Source organism: Oryctolagus cuniculus, chromosome 4 (assembly GCF_964237555.1).
Source record: "Oryctolagus cuniculus chromosome 4, mOryCun1.1, whole genome shotgun sequence".
Classification (NCBI taxonomy): domain Eukaryota; kingdom Metazoa; phylum Chordata; class Mammalia; order Lagomorpha; family Leporidae; genus Oryctolagus; species Oryctolagus cuniculus.
In genome coordinates, this window is record NC_091435.1 from 159,862,563 (window position 1) to 159,887,927 (window position 25,365).

General features: G+C 48.9%; 1 protein-coding gene across 1 annotated transcript in view; it reads left to right on the forward strand.

Annotated features, from left to right (window-relative positions):
* Nucleotides 1-12,918: 12,918 nt before the first annotated feature.
* The window catches only part of NR1D2 (nuclear receptor subfamily 1 group D member 2), a 35,639-nt gene continuing 23,192 nt past the window's right edge, over nucleotides 12,919-25,365 (forward strand). Inside the window, exon 1 of the mRNA XM_051858875.2 lies at nucleotides 12,919-13,220. Coding sequence (XP_051714835.1) covers nucleotides 13,205-13,220 — 16 coding nt within the window. The 5' untranslated portion in view covers nucleotides 12,919-13,204. The remainder of the gene's footprint in view (nucleotides 13,221-25,365) is intronic.

The window sequence follows — 25,365 nt, forward strand, 5'->3', positions numbered from 1 at the left end:
CTGGGGGCTGAAGCTGGGAGCCAGGAACTTAAGCCAGGTCTCCCACGTGGGTGACAGGACCCCAGCTGCTGGACACCGTTGCCTCTCAGGATCTGCACCAGCAGGAAGCTGGAGTCAGGAGACGGAGATGGAAGCCAGGTACTCTGATGATACCAACTCAGGTATCTTAACTGCTAGGCTAAATGCCTGCCTCCAGTTCTGCATTTCTTTTGGTCCCAGGCGTCCCTGCTGAAGCTGGGCCAGACCTGCCTTTTGAGTAGTGAGGTGGTTGGAGCCCACTGCGCCTGTGGCTTGCTCCGAAGAATTCCCTTTGACCTCTCTTCTGAGACAGAGAACCCACACTCAGAGGACTGACCTCAGCCCATGCCCCTCAAGTGTCAGTTACCGACTGCAAAGCCTTTGGACCTCCAGGCGCCCACCTGCATTGCCTTACACAAGGCATCCAGACATGGGGAGGCCAGCATGCACTCTGTTGGTTACGACACAAGGGCTAAGAAACTCTTTAATAGAACTGCATTGCAATGGGGACAAATGAGTTTTTATATGCATTTAGAGGCTAAATTTTGACTGAGATTTAAGTGACCATCCTATTCCTGCCATTTTTAAACCTCTCGTTTTCTCTGCACAGCCAGAAGGGAGAAGGGTGTAAGCCTTAGAAATAAATTCATTTTTAGAATGTAGATAAATAAGTCAGTAGATAATTAGGAAAGGCTCTTTGGTAGAAAGCAAAACAGGAGAGCTTATTATGAAAAGAGCAGGTTTCTCCTATAGTCCACTTCCAGAAATGTACAGGGGCCCGGGGAAAGAACTGGAACTGCCAGCTGAGACAATGGGCCTTCTGTCTGCCTGAATTTACGATTCTGTCTGTTCAACCTACAGGACAGAAACTCTGCCCTTTGGAGAGAGGGTAGAGGAAATGAGAGAGGCAGCCATTAACCTCAAATGAGGGTACCTTAAAAAGATAGCAGGGCAACAGAATTAAAAGACAATCATGTTGGGGCCGGCACTGTGGCATAGCAGGTAAAGCTGCCACCTGTGGTGCCACCATCCCACATGAGCACTGGTTTGAGTCTCAGCTGCTCCAGTTCTGGTCCAGTTCCCTGCTAATGTGCCTGGAAAAGCAGGGAAGGATTGCCCAAGTGCTTGGGCCCCTGTGCCCACGTGGGAGGCCCAGAAGAAGCTCGTGGCTCCTGGCTTTGGCCTGACCCAGTACTGGCCATTGCAGCCATTTGGGGAGTGAAGCAGTGGATGGAAGATCTCTCTCTCTCTCTGTCTCTCCCTCTCTCTCTGTAACTCTGCCTTTAAAGTAAATAAAATAAATCTTAAACACACACACACACACACGGGCCAGCACCATGGTGTAGTAGGTAAAGCTGACACCTGCAGTGCTGGCATCCTATATGGCCATGGGTTCGAGTCCTGTCTGATGAACTTCTGATCCAGTCTCCTGCTAACGTACCTGGGGAAGCAGTGGAGGATGGCCCAACTGCTTGGGCCCCTGCAACCATGTTGGAGACTTGGAAGAAGTTCCTGGCTCCTGGCTTTGGATTGGCCTAGCTCCAGCCACTGGGGCCATTTGGAGAGTGAACCAGTGGATGGAAGACTTCTCTCTCTCTGCCTCTCTGTAACTCTGTCTTTCAAATAAATAGAGAAATCTTTAAAACAACAAACAAAAAGACAACAAACATTGGTCTACTTGCCTAGAGCTCCAGAATACAGGGCTGTTCACCTCTCTGTTGAGAGATGCTACTGGCTTTCTAAGCCGGTATCCTCCAAACGGGGGCCATGGAATCACTTGCAGGCATGTGAGTGTGCACACTGCCAGCCCCAGTCCCAGAGGTCCCAGTTCACTGGGTCTCAGGTGATACTGCGTGCTCCAGTGACCACCCTCTGAAGTCATTGTTCTAGGTTATCGTCCCACCAGGGAAGGAGACATTGAGGCAATAACTCATGAGAATTCTGATAAAACAAGAGAGGGATTGATGGCTGAAAAGGGAGCCACCTGATCTCCAGGTCTCTTGTGAGTAGAGGTGATAATTTGGGATAGCAGGAGGGTTGGCTTTGTGGTACAGTGAGTTAAGCCACCACCTGCAATGCAGGTATCTCAAATGGGTGCTGGTTTGCTTCCTGGCTGCACCACTTCTGATCCAGCTGCCTGCTAATGTGCTGTGGTCACTTGGGGAGTGATCTAGTGGATAGACGATCTCTGTCTCCCCCTCTTTCTCTGTAACTCTATTTCTCAAAATAAATAAATAAATAGATCTTTTTTTCTTTAAGAATATTTAGGGAAATGATCAGTTACTGAAGTCACACTGGGACAGACTCCACGGCTTGGAGGGATTCTCCAGTAGATGGGTTTTCAAAACAGAAAATAGGACAATGAGTTGGGTGGCTCCTCGAGAGGGCGGAGAGAGGGGGCAGTCGGTAGGCTTCTTTGGTGAAACAGTATCTATTCCCCATTGTCAGAGCTGGCTTTGTGTTTTCTTTATCCTCCTCCATCCACTGCCCCAGGACAAAAGTACTGTAGGAATTTTAATTTTCAAACCGTGATGGAGCATACTGAAGAAAGTCAGGCATTTTGTGCAGTGCTTCTGCTCATTGAACTGTTGCAACTTTTTCTTCTTATTTTTTCAGATTTCTGTTCTGTATGGTATTAAATCAATGGAGCACGAAAAAAATTTTGACTAGGGTTTCCAGATGGCACGAGGTATTTCTTCGCTTTATTTAATGAGGCATCTTGTCAGATGGTTCCTGTTGTCTATTGTGCTGGATTTTTGTGCAGTGTTGTATGCAATGCACCTGTTATTTGTAGACATAAGCCTTTTTCCTGATAGATTCTTCTCTGGATGTGCGGTCCCACTTCAAAGCCTTAAGATGTTTTTTGAGACTGGACAATAAAAGACCCAGAATAGACAAGAGATTGGGTCTGTTTTTAAAATCTTTTTCCTGACCTTCAGCTCCACTCCTTAAAAACAGAATTGTGGGGCCGGCGCCGTGGCTCACTAGGCTGATCCTCTGCCTGCAGCACCGGCACCGAGGGTTCCAGTCCCAGTTGAGGCACTGGATTTTGTCCCAGTTGCTCCTCTTCCAGTCCAGCTCTCTGCTGTGGCCTGGGGAAGGCAGTGGAGGATGGCCCAAGTGCTTGGGCCCTGCACCCGCATGGGAGACCAGGAGAAGCACCTGGCTCCTGGCTTCGGACTGGTGCAGTTCTGGCCGTGGCGGCCATTTGGGGGGTGAACCAACAGAAGGAAGACCTTTCTCTCTCTCTGTCTCTCTCTCTAACTCTGCCTGTTTAAAAAAAAAAAAAAGAATTGTGGATGGCAGGAGGGGCAGATATCTAGCCTGGGGTTAAGAAACTGCTTAAGGTGCCCATGTCCATGTTAGTATCTAGGTGTGATTCTTGGCTCCAGCTCCTAACTCCAGTTTTCTGCCAATGCGGACCCTGGAAGGCAGTGGTGGTGTTCAAGTGATTGGCTCCTGCCATCCTTAGGGCGGACTTGGATCGAGTTCTCTTCTCCCAGTCCTGGCCCAGTCTAGCCCTGGCCCGGCTTCAGATGCTGTTGGCATTTGGGGAGTGAATCAGTGGATGGGAGCACTCTCTTTGTGCTTCTTAAATAACTTTTAAAAAGCAGCACATCTCTTAAAACAATGGAATGGAATATCACATGGAGTGGGGCCTTTCTGTACCACTTTTTTTTTTTTTAGATTTATTTATTCAAAAGGCAGAATGATGGGGAAGAGATAGATAGATAGATAGAGGTCTTCCATCTGCTGATTCACTCCCCAAATGACTGCAGGGGCCTGGACTGGTCCAGTTGAAGCCAGGAGCCCCGAATTCCATCCAGATTTCCCAAGTGGGTGGCAGGGGCCATCTTTTACTGCTTTCCCAAGCACATTAGCCGAGAGCTGGATGAGACGTGGAGCAGACGGGACTCAAACCAGCACTCTGATATGGGAGAGTGGCTTTGTAGGTATCAGCTTAACCCCACTGTGCCACAACACTGGTCCCTGTCCCAGCTTCTTATCTGACTCTCATTGCTGTCTCTGCAGCATCCCTTTATCCTAATGTGATCACTTGGGTAGGTGCTGCTAGGTGGAGGGACTGAAAGCACTCATCCTGGGAGGTACATCTTAAAGCTTTAATGTTGTAAGGTGGTCCTCAATTCAGGATGCACTGTGCATGTGTGTGATTCTTAAAATTGTTCCCTGTATTAACAATGCTGCGATGATGTATTTTGTGTCACCTGTCATTCCAAATACAATCTTGGTGTTCCTCTTATAAAGTGCTGAGGTCGGCCGGCACCTCGGCTCACTAGGCTAATCCTCCGCCTGTGGCGCTGGCACCCCAGGTTCTAGTCCCAGTCGGGGCGCCAGATTCTGTCCTGGTTGCCCCTCTTTCAGTCCAGCTCTCTGCTGTGGCCTGGGTGGAGGATGGCCCAAGTGCTTGGGCCCTGCACCCACATGGGAGACCAGGAGAAGCACCTGGTTCCTGGCTTTGGATCAACGCAGTGTGGCTGCCGCAGCGGCCATTGGAGGGTGAACCAACAGTAAAGAAAGACCATTCTCTCTGTCTCTCTCTCTCTCTCTCACTGTCCACTCTGCCTGTCAAAAATAAAAAATTAAAGAAATTTAAAAAAATAAAGTGATGAGGTCTACATCCCCATCCTCAAGCCTGGGTATGCCTGTGACTCCTTTGTAGTCAGCTCATAATACAGCAAAACTGATAGCACATGACTTCCAAGGTTTGCTTACAAAAGGTGGTGCAGCTTCTGCCTTGTCCCCAGGAGTACTTGCACGGGAGCCCTGGGATTCTCTGTAAGCAGTCTGATAGCCCTGGGTTCACTGGAGAGAGAGGCAGGCCCAGCCAGCTGCTACCTTTCCAGCTCCTCCTACTGTCTAACTGCCAAGACCTGTGTCAGAACTGGCCGGCCAAGAGTGTCCCAGAGTCCTAACACACAGAAATCATCAGAGATAAGAATATGGTTGCTTTTTTTTTTTTTTTTAACCACTAACTTATGGGTAAGTTACTGGAGTATTCCCTAAGACAGGAGAGGAGGAATTAAAACAATTAAGATTTCTTTAAATACAAACAAGAGAAACTGACTCAGGCAAACTGAAACAAATACAATGAGGCTGCATGAAGTTTGTGGAAAATGGAACTAAAAAATAAGCACATGTGGCTGGCGCTGTGGCTCAATAGGCTAATCCTCCGCCTGCAGCGCCGGCACTCTGGGTTCTAGTCCCAGTTGGGGTGCCAGATTCTGTCCCGGTTGCTCCTCTTACAGTCCAGCTCTCTGCTGTGGCCCCAGGAGGGCAGTGGAGGATGGCCCAAGTGCTTGGCTGTGCACCCACATGGGAGACCAGGGGGAAGCACCTGGCTCCTGGCTTTGGACCGGCGCAGCGCCGGTGGTGGTGGCCATTTGGGGGGTGAACCAATGGAGGGAAGACCTTTCTCTCTAACTCTGCCTGTCAAAAAAAAAAAAAAAAAAAAAGCACATGGTGCACGTGGGCTTGGGGCTGGCCCAGCCCTGACTGTTGCATGCATTTGGAGAGTGAACCAGTGGATGGAAGATTTCTGTCTTTGAAATAAAATGAAAATAAGTAAAAAACATTAAAAAATTCAAATAGGGATTATTGTATTTTAAACAAAAAAAATAAAAACCTGACCCAGGTTTATATAAATGAAAAAAAAATGGTTAAGAAAAGAGTAAAGAAAAAGACAAAGACTTGCAAACAGACAAGTGAAACCTGACTCAGGAAGAGTTAAGTCAGTCTCCAAATCTGTAATGGCCAAGTTGCCACCTGTTACACATGTCTATTGACACTTGAAGCATGGCTGGCACAAATAGGAGATGAAAGCTGTCATTTTATTTAATTTTAACTCATTTATTTAAAAACTTTAAAATTAGTTTTAACTAATTTATTTTAAAGTTTCTCTCTTTATTTTTTTGTTAATTTATTAGGTAGAGTGACAGATGGAGAGGGAGAGATCAACAGAGATCTCCCACTGGCCGGGTCACTGCTTGAAATGCCTGCTACAGCCGGGGATGGGCCAGGCCCACGCTAGGAGCCAGGAATTTCATCCTGGTCTCCCACACGGGTGGCATGGGTCCAGTCACTGGAGTCATCATCTGGTGCCCGCCAGGTGCATTAACAGGAAACTGCATTGGCAGTGTGGCACTCAGTTCCAGGCACTATGACACAGGCTGTGGGCATACCAAATGGAGGCTTAACCTGCTCTGCCACAATATCTGTCCCACTAAACATTTAAATTTAATCCAGAACTGGAATAGTTTAAGATATTTTTCCATTGAACACAGCTTAATTGTTTTGGGAAGACTATATTCTACCTTAACCATCACATCGCATGAGATATTATTACACTGTTGTGTGCCTTAGACACAAGCATGGATTCTAGTTTTGCTTATAAATATATCTCTAGTCTTGCTGGTGTCAATGGGCTAATTCAGTTCACATGAATTTTCTATGTACAAATGTAATATTAGAATATGTTTATTTGGTGCAGGCATTTGGCACAGCATTAGATGCCACTGGGGACAACTGTATCCCATATCAGAGTGCCTGCCTCAAGTCCCAGCTACTCTGCTTCTGATCCGGCTTCCTGCTAGTGTGCATCTTGGACACCCATGTGACAGATCTGGGCTTAGTTCTGGAATCCTGCCTTTGTCCTGACCCAGCTCTGGCTGTTGACAGCATTTAAGGAGTGAAGCAGTGGATGGAAGATCTCTCCTTCTCTCTGTCTTTCAAATAAAAATGAAAGTAAATAAATAAAAACTTAGGATATGTTTATTTGGGTATTTTATGAAGTTTTAAAATGAGAAGACATGATTCACATGGCAATACTTACATAAGTCATACTTGGTAGTTTAATAGACATGCTTATTTTGAGTTATGCTATAACTAAATCATTTTAGTAAAAGTATTTTTCAATTTAAAATAAAAGCATACCATCTTAAGTGTTAAAGGGATCATATAAATAAGAACAGGGGTTTGGTAATAACAATAGATAGAATTAAAAAGGAGAGAATGTTCCAACATACGAAGCAGTTCACACAGCAGACTCATAGAATGACAATCGCTCTAAGCAACACTCTGACCTTAGAATCAACCCTTAAGTCATTTTGGTCTAGCTGAAAAGCTCATGAGAAGATTTCAGGCATGGAAAGCCAAGACACTGGGGCAAAAATATGTCCTACATGAAGGTTCTCTGTAAGTGAGACCCCAGGGGAAAGAACTGGCCATCAAAGAAGGAGGAACTTTTCTCTGAAGGGAGGAGAAAACTTCCACTTTGCTTATGTCCTTGTCTAAAAACTGATGGAAACTGTGGATTCAAAAGCCTTCCATAGCTGTGGCAGTTCATGTCAAGAGCCTCAGGTGATCACTGATGTCATACATAAGAGTGTTAATTGTTAAATTAACAACAGGAGTCACTGTGCACTAACTTTCCATGCAGGACCTCTGTCCTCAAAGAATTGCATTATGAGAATTAACTTTAAAACTTGTTCTCAAACAGTTTTTTTTTGTGTACAAATTTTTGAAATCTTTATTTAGTATACAGTTGGTCTTCTGTGTATAAAGTTAATTGAAAATGAATCTTAATGGAGAATGGGACAGGGAACGGGAGAGGGAGGAGGGGGTGGCATGGGAATGGGGGTGGGAGGGCTAGCATGGTGGGAAGAATCACTGTATTCCTAAAGTTGTACTTACGAAATTTGTACTCATTAAATAAAAGGTTTATTTGGGGAAAAAAAGGGGGCATACTACTGATGCAGAATTGGTGGCCAGTATAGAGGAATAGTAACGGAAAAAGAAAAAAAGCCTAGGAAAATGTGAGTCCTCAGTGTCACAAAGAATGGCTATCGCAATTTGTTGTGACTAAGGAAACTGCCAGAACTATTCCTTGACATGTGTATTAGTTTGCTTTTTGTTACTTTAATTAAAACACCTGAAAGGAGCTACTTGGGTAGGAAGACAGTTAATTTCCATATACAGTTTTGGAGGTTCACAGTCCAAGGCTTGGTAGCCTCATTAGTCTGGCATCTGATGGCAGAACAGGTGTGGAGGGAGGAGCCCATCTTGAGCCAGGGAACAGACAGACCCAAGGAGCACACTCTTCCCTCTCCTTTATGTGTCTGTCTTTATATAGCCTCAATAATTCCCTCCTAGGGCCCCACCCTATCGACCTAACCTAATGCAGTCACTCCCCAGAGGCCCCACCTTCCAACACCATGGTTAGATCAAGCCTCCATCCCGATCCACCCATCATTAACATGGATCCATCAACTGATAACCTAAGACTCTGGGACTGAGATGTCTTCCTGAGTGCGGGGAGCCCAATTCTGTTCAAACCATAGCAACGCGATGATGTCACTGCTCTGGCTGAAACATTGCTTGTGAATTCCTGTGTTTTAAACATTTCTGTTTTCATTTCTAGTATCTAGACATCAGTAAGCGCAGTCCATATAAAAAGCACTTGGTGGTCTCTGATACATTTAAGAGTGTAAAGGAGTTCTGAGATCAGAATGTTTGAGAACTACTGATATAAGGAATAATAGAGGGGCTGGCACTGCAGCATAGCAGGTAAAGCCGCCACCTGCAGTGCTGGCATCCCATATAGGCACCTGTTCAAGTCTTGGCTGCTCCACTTCTGATCCAGCTCCCTGCTAACGTACCTGGGAAAGTAGCAGAAGATGCTCCAAGTGCTTGGGCTCCTGCACCCATGTGGGAGATCGGGAAGAAGCTCCTGGCTCCTGGCTGTGGCCTGGCCCAGCTCCAGCCATTGCAGCCATTGAGGGAGTAAACCAGTAGGTGGAAGATCTCTCTCTTTCTCTATCTCTGCTTCTCTGTAACTCTGCCTTTCAAATAAATAAATAAATCTTTAAAAAAAAGGCGTAATAAAAAACTCAGAGTTCCAGTGGAATGTTGTGATATTAGGAATTAGCAGGATTCTTTGCAAGTTTTTTTTTTTTTTAAGACACACACACACACACACACACACACACATAATTTGAATGGCAGAGAGAAAGAGAGAGTCTTTTATCTTGGTCTCCCACATGGGTGGTAGGGACGAACTGCTGGAGTCATCACTTGCTGCCTCCCAGGACACACATTAGCAGGAAGCTGATGGGGAGCAGCTGGGCCTGGAATCGGGCACTCCGATACGGGATGCAGATGTCCGAGGTGTCTTAACACACAGCACCACAGCACTTGCCACGGCTTGCCCCCTCTTTATCCGCATCTAAACTGGCCTGTACTGTTCTGCAGGATCCCCTAGTTGGATATGAGAGCTAATGAGGTAATTTTCCAACACAACTTTTTTTTTTTTTTAATTCATTTGAAAGGCAGAGTTACAGAGAGGCAGAGGCAGAGAGAGAGATCTTCCATCCACTGGTTCACTCCGCAAATGGCCACAATGGCCGGAGCTTGGCATATCTGAAGGCAGGAGCCAGGAGCTTTTTCTGGGCCTCCCACGTGGGTGCAGGGACTCAAGGACTTGGGCCATCTTCCGCTGTTTTCCCAGGCCATAGTAAAGAGCTGGATTGGAAATGGAGCAGTTGAGACTCGAACCGGTGCCCAGATGGGATGCCAGCACTGAAGGTGGAGGCTTTATCGACTATGCCACAGCACCAGCCCCCCAGCATAACTTTTGAAGATACCGTCACTTTGCTCAACAGATTTATTTTGTTAGAGGGATGAGAGAGGTGGAGTAGGTAGGAATCCACGAGGAATAATCTGAGAATCCCAACTGCGTCAGCCATACACACTGCCATACACACATACACACGAGGCTCCTTGGACTGACAGCAGCACAAGGCCGTCTCCACTGCAGGACAGCACCATCTGGATGCGGCTCAGCAGCCTCCTTCACACGGAGGAACCCCCATGTGCGCCCAGCGGCCAGCCGTGTGACTGTTCACTGTGCTGGGTTTCGGCTCTGTAGCTGAGCCTCACTTGAAAAGCCTCATTGGAAGGAGGCTGCCTTTAAAAGCCCAGAGGCTCACAGACACAGATTCTATTTTTCAGGCATTGCCATAGAAGCGAGGTCTTACTTGCTTTGCAGTGCTCCCTTTTCACTTACATTCTTTTAGGATTTCAGTGGTGGTAACCTCGTTTTTTTTAATAGGCTTTATTTTTTAGAGCAGTTTTAAAAAATTATTTATTTATTTATTTGAAAAGTAGAGTTAAGAGAGAGACAAAGAGAGAGAGGGAGAATGAGAGAGAGAGAGAGAGAGAGAGAGAGAGAATCTTCTATCCACTGGTTCACTCCCCAGATGGCTGTAACAGCCAGAGCTGTGCCAGGCTGAAGCCAAGAGCCAGGAGCTTCTTTTGGGTCTCCAACATGGGTACAGGGGCCCAAGGACTTGGGCCAGCTTCCACTGCTTTCCCAGGCACATAGCAGGGAGCTGGATTAGAAGGGGTGCAGCACAGCACACTGGCTTAACCTGCCTCACCACAGCATAGGCCCCTAGAGCAGGTTTAAGTTCACAGCAAAAATGGATGGTAAGTACGGAGTTCTGATAAGTCTCCTGCCTCCATGCATCCACCTACCCCATTATGAGCATCCTGCACCAGAGTGGTACTTTTTTTTTTTTTTTTTAAGATTTATTTATTTGGCATGCGCCATGGCTCAACAGGCTAATCATCTGCCTGCGGTGCTGGCACCCCAGGTTCTAATCCCGGTCGGGGTGCCAGATCCTGTCCTGGTTGCCCCTCTTCCAGTCCAGCTCTCTGCTGTGGCCGGGGAGTGCAGTGGAGATGGCCCAAGTGCTTGGGCCCTGTACCCGCATGGGAGACCAGGAGAAGCACCTGGTTCCTGGCTTTGGATCAGCGCGATGCGCCGGCTGCAGCGCGCTGGCCGCGGTGGCCATTGGAGGGTGAACCAACGGCAAAGGAAGACCTTTCTCTCTGTCTCTCTCTCTCTCACTGTCCACTCTGCCTGTCAAAAAGGAAAAAAAAAGATTTATTTATTTATTTGAAAGAGTTACACAGAGAGGAGAGGCGGGGGGGGGGGAGAGAGAGAGAGAGAGAGAGAGAGAGAGGTCTTTCATCCTCTGGTTTACTCCCCAACTGGCCGCAATGGCTGGAGCTGCGCCAATCTAAAGCCAGGAGCCACACGCTTCTTCTGGGTCTCCCACGTGGGTGTAGGGTCCCAAGGAGTTGGGCCATCTTCTACTGCTTTCCCAGGCCATAGCAGAGAGATTGATTGGAAGTGAAGCAGCCGGGACTCAAACCGGCACCCATGTGGAATATTGGCACTGCAGGTGGTGGCTTTACCCACTACGCCACAGTGCTGGCCCCCAGAGTGGTACTTTATTATCGTTGGCGGGCCTACATTAGCACATCACTATCATCCCAAGTCCACAGTTTGTATTAGAGTTCATTCTTGGTGTTGTGCCTTCTAGGGGTCTTGACCAATTTCACAGAATAGTTTCTCTGCCCTAAAAGTCCTTTGTGCAGTTACTTCTCCTCCCGCGTCACCCTGGACAAGCACTGATCTCCTTACTGCACCGTGGTTTGCCTTTTGCACAACGTCATTTACTTGGAATCAGTATCCTCTCTTAGGATTCCTTTTTGCCCTCTAGACATCCCGATTAACCTCGGTTTATCTTGGAAAAAGAAGCGACTGATGAAATGAAAAAGCAAGCTACAAAGTGTGGCCTGGGGAACTCTCACATCAGCATCAGACAGTGGTGGTAAAGCCCTGAGGCAGGGAAGAAAAGAGAGAGAGATCTACTGGGCTTAAGGAACTGGGCTTAGAGGGGTTTGGAAAGAGAGGCAGGGTCCGTGGTCTCCGCACAGGGCTGTCTGTGCAGGTTAGCGTAAGGGGATGGATTTTTTTTTCTCTCTCTCCAAAGTGTAACAGGAGGCCACCGAGGGGTCTGAGCAGAGTAATCAGAGCTCCTCTCCATTTAAAAAATAACACAGGGACCACTAGGGAGAAGGGACTGTGGGTGGTCTTAAGGAGCCGTCCTGGTTAAGGAACTACGGCAGTAGCCCAGGCAGGAGATGGTGAATTGCTCTAGGGTAAGAGCGACGTGGGTGATGAGCGGTAAAGCCGAGGAGGTGAAGGAGCTTGCGTGGGAGGATGGGGGTGTGGGCGTCCGTGTTGCACACGCAGCTCTATCTTTCGTACATGTCCTCCAATATTCTATACCAGCGATTTTCAGAGAGTAAACTGGAGAGAATTTTATCACAAATACCTACATACCCACCATCTAAATTGCACATCTTCCTGTAGCTGTGTTCATCTGTCCACGTCTCCTCCACCAGCCCACCTTACTTTTGTAATGCATATAAATTGCAGACGTCAATACACTTCCCTTTGAATTCTACCTCAGCACGAGACTATTTTGTTTCCTTTTTTTTTTTTTTTAATTTCCCCTTTGGATCTAAAATGTACATCCAAGGTGAGATGCACACATTTTAAGTGCACATTCGCTGAGTCCCGATACATCCACGCACCTGCCACACCTTCAACTTGAGCTGCACGGGGTGCCATCAATCACCAAGCCGACCCCTTGCTGCAAGGGCTCAAAACAGAGGTTTCTGTTTGAAATGTCAATGCGGGACTCTTGAGAACGCGGGTCCATTTCGGCTGCGAAAATTGCATGAAATTGGAGGAAGGGTCGATCGAGGGACGCCGAGCGGGCCCAGGCCGCGGAGGTCAGCGGGCCGGGGCCCCGCAGAGCGCCTTCGCTCGGCGCCCCGCGCCGTCACCCACGGGGCTGGGGGCGCGTGCGGGGCCCCCGCCCGCGGGCCGCGGTGCGGGCCCGGGGCCGGGAGGAAGGGGCGGCGCGCGGCGGGAGCGGGCGGAGCCGCTGCGGCGGCCGGCCGGGGGCGGGCCGAGGGAGGGGGTGTGTGCGCGGGTCACATGGTCGTGCTGCCCTCCCCGTCAGCGCCCTCGCCGCCGCGGTGCGCTGGCTGCAGGAAGCCGCCGCGCCTCCGCTTTTGTTGTCAGGGACCCCGCGAGGAGCGCCGCTCGCCGGCCGCCACCCCTGCGCGGCCGCCCGCACTCCGGCTGCGGGGCCGGGCCCCGGGCGGCTCGCCCGCCCTGCCCATGAGGGGGCTCCGCGACCACCGCCGCCTCCGGCCCCGGGCGGCGCGGCGCTGAGGCGGCGGGCGCTGAGGCGGCGGCGCGCCCCTCTGCGGGGAGCGGGCGGCTCGGCCCCTCCCGGAGGGCACCATGGAGGTGAATGCGGGTAAGACGCGGGCTGCGGCGGGGCGGGGGGCAGCGGCGGGGCGCTCCGAGTCCTCGGGGGCACTTGTGGGGCGGCGGCGGGGCTGTGCCCGGGGTCCGCGGGCCGTGGGGGCTGCCGCGCGCCGCGGGGCTGCCTGGGGCTCGGCTCGCGGCGCCCCCTGGGCCGCCCCCCGCCCGCCCCGCCGGCTCCCCGCATCGCCGCAGCGCAGCCCGGCGGCGCCCGGCCCGGCCCCCCCCTCACATGGCCCGGCCGCGCGAGCCACGTGCGCGCTGTGTTTACGTTCGGCGGCGCGCGGGCGCCGGTTGGCTGGGCGGGCGCGTGACGCGGCATTACATAATGGGTGCTGAGGCGGCGGCGGCGGGCGGGGACACGTGAGGCCGCTCGGCTCGGTGACCCACATTCCCCGGGGCCGCAGGAATACGTGGGGGGCGGGGGCGGGCGCGAGGACGCGCGCGCGCGTGCGCGTGCCGGCGGGGAGCGCCGCGGCCTCCCGGGAGGCCCCGCCCCCTTGGAACCCTCGGGCAGTGACGTGGCCGAGATCCCTCCCCCTCCCCCTCCCCCTCCCCCGCGGGGTTGCACACTGCGGAGGAGGCCGCGCGTGCGCGTGCGCGTGCGCGCCCGGTCGCCCGCGGAGCCCCCGCGGCGGGACGTCCCCGGGGCGCACCCGGACGCCGCAGTGCAGCGGCCGGCACCCGCACGGCCGCGAGGTGACCCCGGGCCCGCGCCTGGGGATGCCGGCGGTGACGGTGGGGGAAGCGCTGGCGAGGGGCGCCCGGGGCGCCGGAGGTGTGTGGAGGAAGCCGCGCGCGGGGCTCCCTCGACCGGAGACCCCCCCGACCGGAGACCCCTCCCGGACTTGGACGCGGCCGCGCCTGCCCTTGAGGTGGTGCCGGGGGGCTGTCCACACACGCAGTGCCGCCTCCGGCGCAAGGGCTGCTGTACACCCGCCGTTTTCAAAAGAGCTCGAGGTCCCCTGCGCCTGGGGTGTAGTGTAGACGGCTGCCCCCTGCCCCCCCCCCCCCCCCCCCCCGTAGCCGGCCTTTAGCTCAAGGTAATTCTGGTGGCTAGAGTGGACTCTTTCATTAATTTATTTTTAAACCTATGGGTCGCTGACTTCCTGACCCTGAGAATTTTGACTTCGACTGAGAGAGAAAGTCGTTTTGTATTTTTCATTGCTTATGGGATGCCCACCTAGCCGCGAGTCAGCCACTCTACTAGGGAATCGGGCTTTTACATAACAGAAGTTTGGAGGTTATGGGGTCGCATCTCCTCTAAGCCAGCGTGTGGCGTGCCCTTTCCCACCGTTGCAGTCTGGGGAGTGGGCCCAGGTGGGCGGGCAGGTGGTGTCCGCTCTGTGCCTCCCTGGAAGCGAGCGCGGATGCTGATCTTGCCTTTTGGAGCCGCAGATGATAAAGGTGCCTCTGGATGGCTGTTGACCCTCCAGGCCTTCCACTTGCGGGTCTCAGCCCTTGGGCCTTCCCAGTGGTGGTGTCCTGGTCACTCAGCATCCCCGTAGCCCCGGAAGTGGACGGGCTCCTGGGGCTGTGCTTGGATGAGTTCCAAGTTCCAGGTTGCCCTCTTTGTCTTGGACAGCTCTTTGGCAGGGCTGGCTTTTTGGGCGTATTGCCTTGCTGACTCACCGTAACCTTGCCATCAGCTGGGGCCGAAATGTGAACTGTTTTGAAGCTAGATTTCATCCTTTTTGCCAATAATTCTTGAAGTGTAAGAACTTGCAGTTATTCTTAAATTTTCTCACTCATTTGTCCCAGGCTATTAACCAAGATGTTAGCAATGTCTGCCATCTGTGGGTATCTTGTCATTGGGAACTTTAATCAGAGTTCCCTTTAACTTTCTTCAGATTGTTGTAAACGTTGACCCAGGGTGGGGCCAGGTTCAGTGCTGTGTGGCACACCCGTGGCCCTGCCCTCTAGATTGACGGGCAGTTATCAGTTGTACACATTCAGCCAGCGATCATTTCCTCTTACTGTCATGTAGGTTGTGACACGCTGTGTCTCTCTTCTCCCCATGACTAACACAGGTCAACTAGGTGGTAGGAGAACATGACTGCAGTTGTGCCAGGAACAGTTTTGATTGACTGAGTATATCAACTTCTCTGTGGTAAAAGATAGCTCTTTGGGGCTGGCGTTGTGGCAAAGTGATGCCGGCATCCCACCTGGGCACCAGTTCAAGTGCCAGTTGCTCCGCTTCTGATCCAGCTCTCTGCTAATGTGCCTGGGAAAGCAGTCAAAGATGGCCCAGATACGCAGGCCCCTGCACCCATGTGGGAGATCTGGATGAAGTTCCCAGCTCCTGACTCCAGCTGGGCCCAGCCCTGGCCATTGTGGCCATTTGGGGAGTGAGGCAGTAGATGGAAGACTCTCTCTCTCTCTCTCAGTTCTGAATTTCAAATAAATAAAATCTTATAAATAGCTCACACACTTCACAACTGTAGCTGTCTTTATATCTAAAAATTAGGAAAACATTCCACACAGTTTTCTTATCTTTACAAATTTGTATTCTGCATTTTTCCAAACTGGGAAAAGAAGTGTCAGAGGGATATAAGGGCAAAGGAATCTTGGAGAGAGAAATGGCAAGATAATGGGAAGAATGAGAAGTGGAGTAGGAAGCTGGGGTTAAGGAGTTCAGAAGGAAGTGTGGAAACAGCTTACAAAGAAACCACTGGGTCCATAGGAAATATGAAAAATGGAGAGAGTTGGTGTTTACTCTGTTGGTTAAGATGCTCTAGTCTCTGTTAGAGTACTGTTTGATTCCTGGCTCCGGCTTCTGACTTCAGCTTCCTGCTAATACCCTGGGAGGCAGCCCTGGAGGCTCCAGGTGGGAAACCTGGATTGAGTTCCCAGCTCCTGAGTTTGGCCCTTTGTAGGCCTTTGGAGAGTGAACCAGCACATAGGAATGCTTGTGCACTCTTGCACACTCTCTCTCACGCGCTCTCTCTTTTCATCTCAACCTTTTTTTTAATGAAGAGAGTAAAAGAGGAAAAGGGAGGGTTAGTTGGAAATATTTTGATTGAACACCTCCAGTATAATGATTGTAAAAAAATAATTGCCACTAACTGTTTGCTTCTTGTATGTGTTTCTTACCTGAGTTCTGTGAAGGAAGGCACGCTTGCCCCCATCTTAAAGGTGAGGGACTAAATTGGGGATGATTGTTTGGCACAGCTACAACCAGCAGAATCCTAAGAAATTCCAAAGAGCATTTGAAAATAGTCTTAAAGTAACTGGTTTAAAAAGCGGTGCAGGGGCCATAGATGTTTGGCCTGCATCGCGTATCAGCATGCTTGGGTTTGAGTCCTGGCTCTGCCTCTGGTTCCAGCTTCCTGCTGATACGCACCATGGGAGGCACCAGTTGATGGCAGCCGGATTGCCTTATTGCAGATATTTGGGATGTAAACAGGTGGATGGAAGATCTCTGTTTCTCAAGTAAATAAATAAATACATGAATGTGAGGGGCTGAGTGAATTGATGTTAAGGCACTTAAGGAGGCATGTGGTAGAGCCGATATTTGAAACCATCAAGTCCACTTGGGGAGCACAGGCTGTTACCTGCTGAGCAGTAATGGACATTAACCTACGTAACATTTGGAGGTTTATGGGCAGCTTGGCGTTCCTGTTTTCTTAGGGTAAGGAAGACACTGTGGATCCTCTTGGTTTGTGATGGTAATAGGGTCAGAGTGGGTGACAGGCATCTGCAGAACCTCCCAGTTTCATAATTCCTCTTTTTAAATTTTTTTGAAGAATGTAATTGCAGGTTTTTTTTTAGATTTATTTGTTATATGAAAAGCAGAGTTACAGAGAGATGCAGGCAGAGAGAGAGAGAGAGAGAGAGAGAGGTCTTCCATTCTCTGGTTCACTCCCCAAATGGCCACAACAGCCGGAGCTGTGCTGATCTGACGCCAGGAGTCAGGAACTTCATCCAGGTCTCCCACACAGGTGCAGGGGTCCAAGGATTTGTGCCATCTTCTACTGCTTTCCCAGGCCACAGCAGAGAGCTGGCTCAGAGGTGGAGCAGCCAGACTTGAACCAATGCCCATATGGGATGCCAGCTCTGTAGGCAGTGGCTTTACCTGGCCCCTCCTTTTAAATCTTGTGGCTGGTTATGCCAGCTTTTTCCCCCAAACTGTAGATTGCATCTTGGCCTCTCTTTTCCGGTAATGTACTTGAAGACAAAGCTACTATCTTACAAAATAAAACCCATTTTTTGTCACCTCATTTAAAAAGTGTAGTCTCTTATGTGATGCATCTTCTGATAATTTACAGATTCTTTAAGACCCCACTGTGTAGTGTCGCCTTGACTGTGTGTGCCCTTCTTGGTCTCTGCCCGCTTCAGTGTTCTTACCTGATCCACAGCAGTTCAGTTTTTTGTATGAACTACACTAACAGGTGTTTCTCCAGTTGGCCTATAAAGCTTTGAGGGGAAGGGATCGTACTGTTCTCTGAAGCCCTTACACCTAGGACACAATGGCAAGTTCAGTGAGTAGGAATTATTGATAACCCACTTTAAGTGGAGAAAACGCAAGCTTGTTGGTGCTAAAATGTCTTTTTCTAAGTCATGAGGCAGAAAATACATTGTCAAGTAGATTTCCTAGGATGGTGACAAGGTTAGAAAAGGGGTAAGAAAGCTCCAGTATTCGCAGAAGCAGAAAGTGCTTCCCAGCAGCACGACAGTGGATATTGACTTTGCTCTTCTGAAGTTGACTACTGGGTAAGCCCTAGCCCGGGGACCTGGCCCTGGTCCAGGTCCCTTTCAGCTAAAAATAGGTAAGACTCTGCCTCAGCTAATTTTAGCACACAGCATCTGGAAGTACCTTCAGCCTGGGTCTGGAGGTGCTGGGACTTGCCTGTTTGGGGCTTTTACGTTTCTTGCTTCATCAAAAACTGCAGAAAGCATTTTCCTAATCCTTTCTGTGAACACCATCTCATTTCACTCCTGCAGTAACTCTGGCAGTATTTCCTTTTGAAGGGAGGTGACTCAGATTTGCCAGGTCTTCTCAGTAAGAAGTCATAGTCTGGGCTTGGATAGCCTTGACCTTCAGCTCTGGCCCTGCTCCTTAGTGACTGAGTTACTGACTCTCTCTCAGCTCTGAGTTCCTCCTCATCTGTAAAACTGGTTGATGGGAGTTAATTGATAGAGTTCTTAGGAGGATGAGCTGTGATGTGAAATTGTTAGCATTTTATGCTTGGAGTTCATTGGGTTCTTGGTAACTTCCAGTTTCACTTCTCTTTCTTCTTGGGTTGAAGAACTGCTAGACGTACTAGATGTACCTTCTAGGAAATTAAAACGTGGCCTGTTTGTTTGGATTGCTACCCCTCAGGTTGATGGATTGGTGTTTAGTAGTAAGAGTAGATGCTAAGACAACACTGTGTTGAAAACCTTGCTGGGAGAATGCAGCTGCTTCTAGATTCTGGATGGGTCCTTTTTGAATCTGTGGTGCCTGGAGCAAATGCTTGGCCCCTGGAAGACAGGAATTGGATCTTAACTGGGTTTATAATAGCCCGATAATTTTTTCTTAGGTTTGCTTTTGGAGATTTTGCCAAGGAAGCTTTTTTTTTTGGGGGGGGGGGGGATGGGGATAATGACAGCACCTATTTTGCCCAGTCAGCGCTCCTAATCAGTTCCCTTTTTTAGAGATTAAAAAAAATATTTGAAAGGCAGAGTTATAGAGAGACAGACAGACATCTTCCTTCTGCTGGTTCACTCCCCAAATGCCTGCATCAGCCAGGGCTGGGTCAGGCCTGGCTCAGGCCGATGTCAGGAGTCCGCAAGTCCATCTGGGTTTGGGCTGTCCTCCGCTGTTTTCCCAGGCACATTAGCAGGGAGCTGGATCAGAAGTGAAGCAGCCAGGACCTGAACCAGCACTCTGTTATGGAATACCAGCGCCATAATGCCAATCCCTGTACTCAGTTCTTGAGCTAGCTGGACAGCTCAGATTTCTGCAAGTTTATTTCTAAGCTAAGATAGTCAGACCTTGCGGGAAAAAAATGACTGACTCAAAATGCTTATCCTAGAAAGTCTTACTTCCAAGGAAAAAACATGATTTTCTCATCTCCTATCCCCCGAGATGTTAGGCGTGGATTTAGTGCCTAAGGAACTGCTTTAGAGAAGTCAGATAGCTGTGAGACTTTCCTATGGAAGTTCGTTGAGGACTAAGGATATTATTTGCTTTGTTTCCTATTTGGAGTGGAGATACATGTGAAAGAAGTGGCAGTTTGCTAACACCTGTGATTTCTGATGTAAAATTCAGATTTCCAGAGTTTTGTGAAGACAGATGCACAATTTTTTTTTTTTTTTATTCAGTAGCATGATAATAACTAGGCTTCAGGTTAAAATGCTTCCTTTTTGGGTTCACAAGGGATGAACCAGATTCAGGCAGTCATGTCAGTGAGAATACAGACTTTTTTTTTTTTTTTTTTTTTTTTGACAGGCAGAGTGGACAGTGAGAGAGAGAGAGACAGAAAGAAAAGTCTTCTTTGCCATTGGTTTACCCTCCAATGGCCGCCGCGGCCTGCGCACCGCGCTGATCCAATGGCAGGAGCCAGGTACTTATCCTGGTCTCCCATGGGGTGCAGGGCCCAAGGACTTGGACCATCCTCCACTGCACTCCCTGGCCACCAGGACAGAATCCGGTGCCCCGACCGGGACTAGAACCCGGTGTGCCGATGCCGCAAGGCGGAGGATTAGCCTAGTGAGCCGTGGCGCCGGCCGAGAATACCAGACTTTAAAACTTTGCACTAATTTGTGTTTCAGTTCACTCCTTATAGTCATTTTTCAAAAAAGATTTATTTATTTAATTTGAAAGGCAGAATTAGAGGGAGACACACATATACACACACACACACACAGGGGTGGGGAGGGAGGGAGGGAGATAGCTTCCATCCACTGGTTCACTCTCCATATGGCTGCAACAGCCAGGACTGGGCCAGGCCAAAGCCAGGTCTCTCACATTGGTGGCAGGGGCTCCAGTACTTGGGGCATCCTCTGCTGCTTTCTCAGGCACACTAGCAGGGAGCTGGAGAGGAAGTGGAGCAGCTGGCACTTGAACTGGGATGCTGAAGGTATGCTGGCATTGCAGGTGGCAGCTTAACCTCTATGCCACAATACTGGCCCCCTTGTAGCCATTTTTATGCTTCAACCTGCAAAGAATTGGCTGGGTAACTTGTTAAAAATGCACATTCCTAGGGCAGGCATTTGAGGCAGGGTAAAGTCCCTGCTTAGACTCTTGCGCCCATATTGGAGTGCCTGGTTCAAGTCCTGGCTGCTCCACTCCTGATTCATCTTCCTGCTAATGCACACCCTGGGAGGCAATAGATGATGGTTAAGTACTTGAGTCTTTATCATCTACATAGGAGAGCCAGAAGGAATTCTTGGCTCCTGGCTTCAGCCTGGCCCAGCCTGGCCCAGCCTGGCTCTTGTAGGCATTTGGGGAGAACCAGTAGTTGGAAGCTCTCACTATCTGTCTCTCCGCCCTTCAAATAAAAATAAATAAGTAAACACAACCTCATTCCTGAGGGTGCCTTCTTCTGTCTGGATGGGCCTTGGAAATAGGTATTTTGAAAGAACACCAAGTAGTTTTGATGATAGACATTTTACATGATTTCTCTTTGTGAGGAAAATTAACTCAAAGTTGGGAAGCTTTTAAACTTTAAAATCAATGGTAGGTGAAATCGCCTTTGGTCGCCTTGTCTTTGAGCACAGATGAAGTAGTTGGTTTTAGCATGCAGCAGAATTACCAACAGGGCTTAATACAGTTTCTGATGAAACAGACCTCAGGTGGGCCTGGGGATTTGCATTTCTAACAGATTTCCAGTGATGCTGACGCCCCTCGCCCGAAGATCACACCTGGTGAGTGGTTGGTTTGTAGTTAGGAGCTACAGTGCAAGAAAAATGCTAATCGTAAAGCTCAGACTTCACTCTGGGCAGGTGAGATGAACGTCAGAAGGCCATGGGGAAGGTGAGACACACTTTGGGAAGAGCAGTCACACCTTCATGCTTAAGAGTAGTACCAGACATAGCTTAGTGAATGGAATAATGGGCAGGATTGTCTACATTATTTATATTTCTGGTCTTTAGAAATCAAGTGCCTGTAGTTGAATTTATGCATATTAGATCTGTATATTATGGCAGTGTTGTGTGTTTTTTGGCATGGTAGGCACCTGTTTCATCTTTTCTGGATCCTACTCAAGCCCTTCAGAGTTGTGATTGTGCTTTGATCTTCAAAGGTTTCCCAGGCTGGATATGTACCAGGGATGTTCAGAATGCTCATGGAAAATAGGTATTATGAAAAACTGCGGGGTCGGCGAAGTGGCGTAGCAGGTAAAGCTGCCGCCTGCAGTCCCGGCATCCCATATGGGTGCTGGTTTGAGTCCCGGCAGCTCCACTTTGGATCCAGCTCTGTGCTATGGCCTGGGAAAGCAGTGGAGGATGGCCTAAGTCCTTGGGTCCCTGCACCTACATGGGAAGACCCGGAGGAAGCTTCTGGTTCCTGGCTTTGGATCGGCGCAGCTCTGGCTATTGCAGCCATCTGGGGAGTGAACCAGCGGATGGAGGACCTCTCTCTCTGTCTCTCCTCTCTCTGTGTAACTTTGACTTTCAGATAAATAAAATAAATCTTTACCAAAAAAAAAAAAAAACACATATTGTGCCTGCGTTTCAACATTTTTTTTTTTATAAAATAAACTTAATTCCATTTCCTCAAACTTTTCGAATTATCTTTATACATATCTGGGTACCAGTTTAAACATAACAAGCTAAAAATGATTTAAAATTCTTTTTTTTTTTTTTTTTAAGACTTACTTATTTGAAAGGCAGAGTTACAGAGAAGGAGAGGGAGAGAGACCTTCTATCTGCTGCAGGTTCAGGCCAAAACCAGGAGCCAGGAGTTTTATCCAGGTCTCCCACATGGGTTGCAGGGGCCCAAGCATGTGGACCAGCTTCTGCTGCTTTCCTAGTCAGGAGCATTAGCAGGGAGCTGGGTTGGAGGTTGAGTAGCCGGGATAGGAGTCAGTGCCCATATGGGATGCTGGCTGGCATTGTAGGTGGTGGCTTAACCTTCACCTGTTTTTTTTTTTTTTTTTTTGGTATGTTAGTGGGAATGTCTTTCTCTTCTTTGCAGTTGTTTGGGCCTCAGCATTTTGTTGTATGTGTATTTTTTTAATCGATAAACTATGATTTTTATCTAAAAAAGGAAGATGGGGGAATCATTTCCCTTTAGCAGAGGGAGTATTTATTTCAGAGTGAGGACTGAAACTGTGCTTGAGAAAGGTGCTGAAGCCTCCAGATTTGCTCCATATATCCATCTAGATTGTTGTCAGAAATGTGGTGCATTGTTTTCCTGTGGCTTCCTAGTAATGTTTTACACTGCTTGTGACCTGTTCATTTTATTAGATGTGGGTTCGCAAAGGCAGAGAGGTAGATCCTAAAAAATATTTATGGCAGCTTATTACCTACAAAATATGTGCAGAGTTGAGAGACACTGCTGTGCACATAGGTCCAGCTAAGAAATAGATGCAACCAGGCAGACAGTTTAAATAAGAGGTCAGGGTAGTGATGGAAGGCCTACAATTAACCTTTATATAGATGCACACTGAGAAAACCAGTAAATGCTGCTTGATGGTGTAGGGAAGAATAGAAACCACAGAACTTGTTTGGGCTGGGATTTGAAAAATAATACATTTGGCCATGAGGTTATTTTTGAAACATTTTATCTCTTTGAGGGCAAAAGTTTAGAATTGTGCCCTGAGAGTGATTTCAAATGCTACTTAGTAACTTAGGAGGTTTACAGTCTTTACAAGGTCAAGGCCAGTTTTCAGAGGGGGATATGAAGGTTGTGTTTATAAAATTGTGAGGGGCTAGCACTGTGGTGTAGCAGGTAAGGCTGCTGCCTGCAGCACCAGCATCCCAAATGGGGGCCGATTTGAGTCCTGGCTACGCCACTTCTGATCCAGCTCTCTGCTATGGCCTAGAAAAGCAGTAGAAGATGGCCCAAGTCGCTGGGTCCCTGCACCCATGTGGGAGACCTGGAAGAAGCTCCTGGCTTCTGGCTTCAGATCAGCTTAGCTCTGGTCATTGCAGCCATCTGGGGAGTGAACCAGCAGATGGAAGACCTCTGTCTATCTGTCTCTCCCTCTGTCTCTCTTTTAACTCTGCCTTTCAAATAAATAAATAAACTATTAAAAAAAAGAAATTGCGAATTTGCAAGTAGCTCCATAAATAGTGAGCTAGCTGTAGTCTTCTGTTAACTCTCTTGTAGCCTGGGTTCTTACTTCAGGCCTCTTTAACATTGACTATTTGTGAGTCAGAACCAGTAGTGAGTCTCTATTCTTTTTAGGAGTTGCTTTGAGATGAGTGTGTCTGTAAGCCCAGTGGCAGAACGCAGTGGAACATGGGGAATGTGGAACTGGGGTTTAGTAGTCATAGATATCTTTTTTTGAAAAATTTTTTTTTATTTGACAGAGTTATAGACAGTGAGAGAGAGACAGAGAGAAAGGTCTTCCTTCCATTGGTTTACTCCCCAAATGGCCGGCACGACGGGCGCTGCGCCTATCTGAAGCCAGGAGCCAGGTGCTTCCTCCCGGTCTCCCATGTGGGTGCAGGAGCCCAAGCACTTGGGCCATCCTCCACTGCCTTCCCAGGCCACAGCAGAGAGCTGGACTGGAAGAGGAGTAACCGGGACTAGAACCCGGCGCCCATATGGGATGCTGGCGCTGTAGGTGGAGGTTTAACCAAGTGAGCCACGGCGCCGGCCCCTGTCATCGATATCTTAAGGGAGATCAGAACTGGAAGGTTTTGGGAGCAGCAGCATGAAAGGGTCCTCCTTGTGAGATAAATGGCTGTTGGGCATTACATGTTACATGTGTTCTCGATTAGCCTGTGTTGCAGCCAAGTGCTGGGGGAGGCAAGCGATGAACTCATTGCTTCTTTGACCATGTCAGATAAAGGTATAATGGAGGAGGCACAGAGAGGACCAGAACCAGATTTCTTCTCAGAACAGTTTCTTTAAGTCGTGAAGAAGTCTCTAAAGGACATTTCTTGGTCTTTTTAAGAAAATATTAGAAAACGAAAGGCTTCAGGTTTGGGTCTGTATATGGTGAGAGCCTCGCTTTAAATTAAAAAAAAAATTATTTGTTATTTAAAGGTTTATTTACTTATTTGAAAGGCAGAGTGAAGAGAGAGGGAGGAAGGGAGAGACAGATCTGTCTCTGGTTCCATCTGCTGGTTCACTCCACAAATGGCTGCAGCAGCCAGGGCTGGGCCAGGCTGAAGCCGGGGGCCAGGAACTCCATCTGCGTCTCCAGTGTGGGTGGCAGGAGCTCAAGGACTTGGATTATTATCTTTTGCTACCTTCCAGGAGCATTAGTAGGGAGCTGGATTGCATACAGAACAGCTGGGACTGGAACTGGCATCCCAAGTAGTGGCCTACCTTCTGTGCCACAATACCTGCCCCATTGTTTATAAGAGGCAGAGAGAAATGTAGGCAGAATTAGGTCTCCTGTGTGCTGGTCCACTCCCCAGATGGACAGCCGGGCTGGGTGCTGAAGCTGGGGTATGAAACTCAATCCATGTCTCCCACATGGGTGGCAGGATCCCAAGTATTTGAACCATCACTGCTGCTGCCCACAGTACATGTTAGCAGGAAGCTGGAGTCAGGAATGGAACCCAGGTATTTTTTTTTTTAAAGATTGATTTGTTTATTCTAAAGTCAGAGTTAACCGGAGCTGGGCTGATCGGAAGCCAGGAGCCAGAGCTTCTGGATCTCCCACGTGGGTTCAGGGGCCCACGGACTTGGGCCATCTTCTATGCTTTCCCGGGCATATTAACAGGGAGCTAAGTTGGAAGTGGAGCAGCTGGGACTCGCACGGCACCTATAGGGATGCCGGCATCATGGCTGGTGGCTTTACTAGGTACGCCGCAGCTCCAGCTGTGAACCCAGGTATTCCAATATGGGATGCAGGTATGTGAACCTGTTTTTTTTTTTTTTTAATATTTTATTTATTTATTTAAGGGTAGAGTTACTAACAGATAGGGAAATAGAGAAAAGTCTTCCATCCTTTTGTTCACTCCCCAGATGGCCATGTTTGGGGTCGGGCCGATTGAAGCCAGAACCCAGGAACCAGGAGATTCTTCTGGGT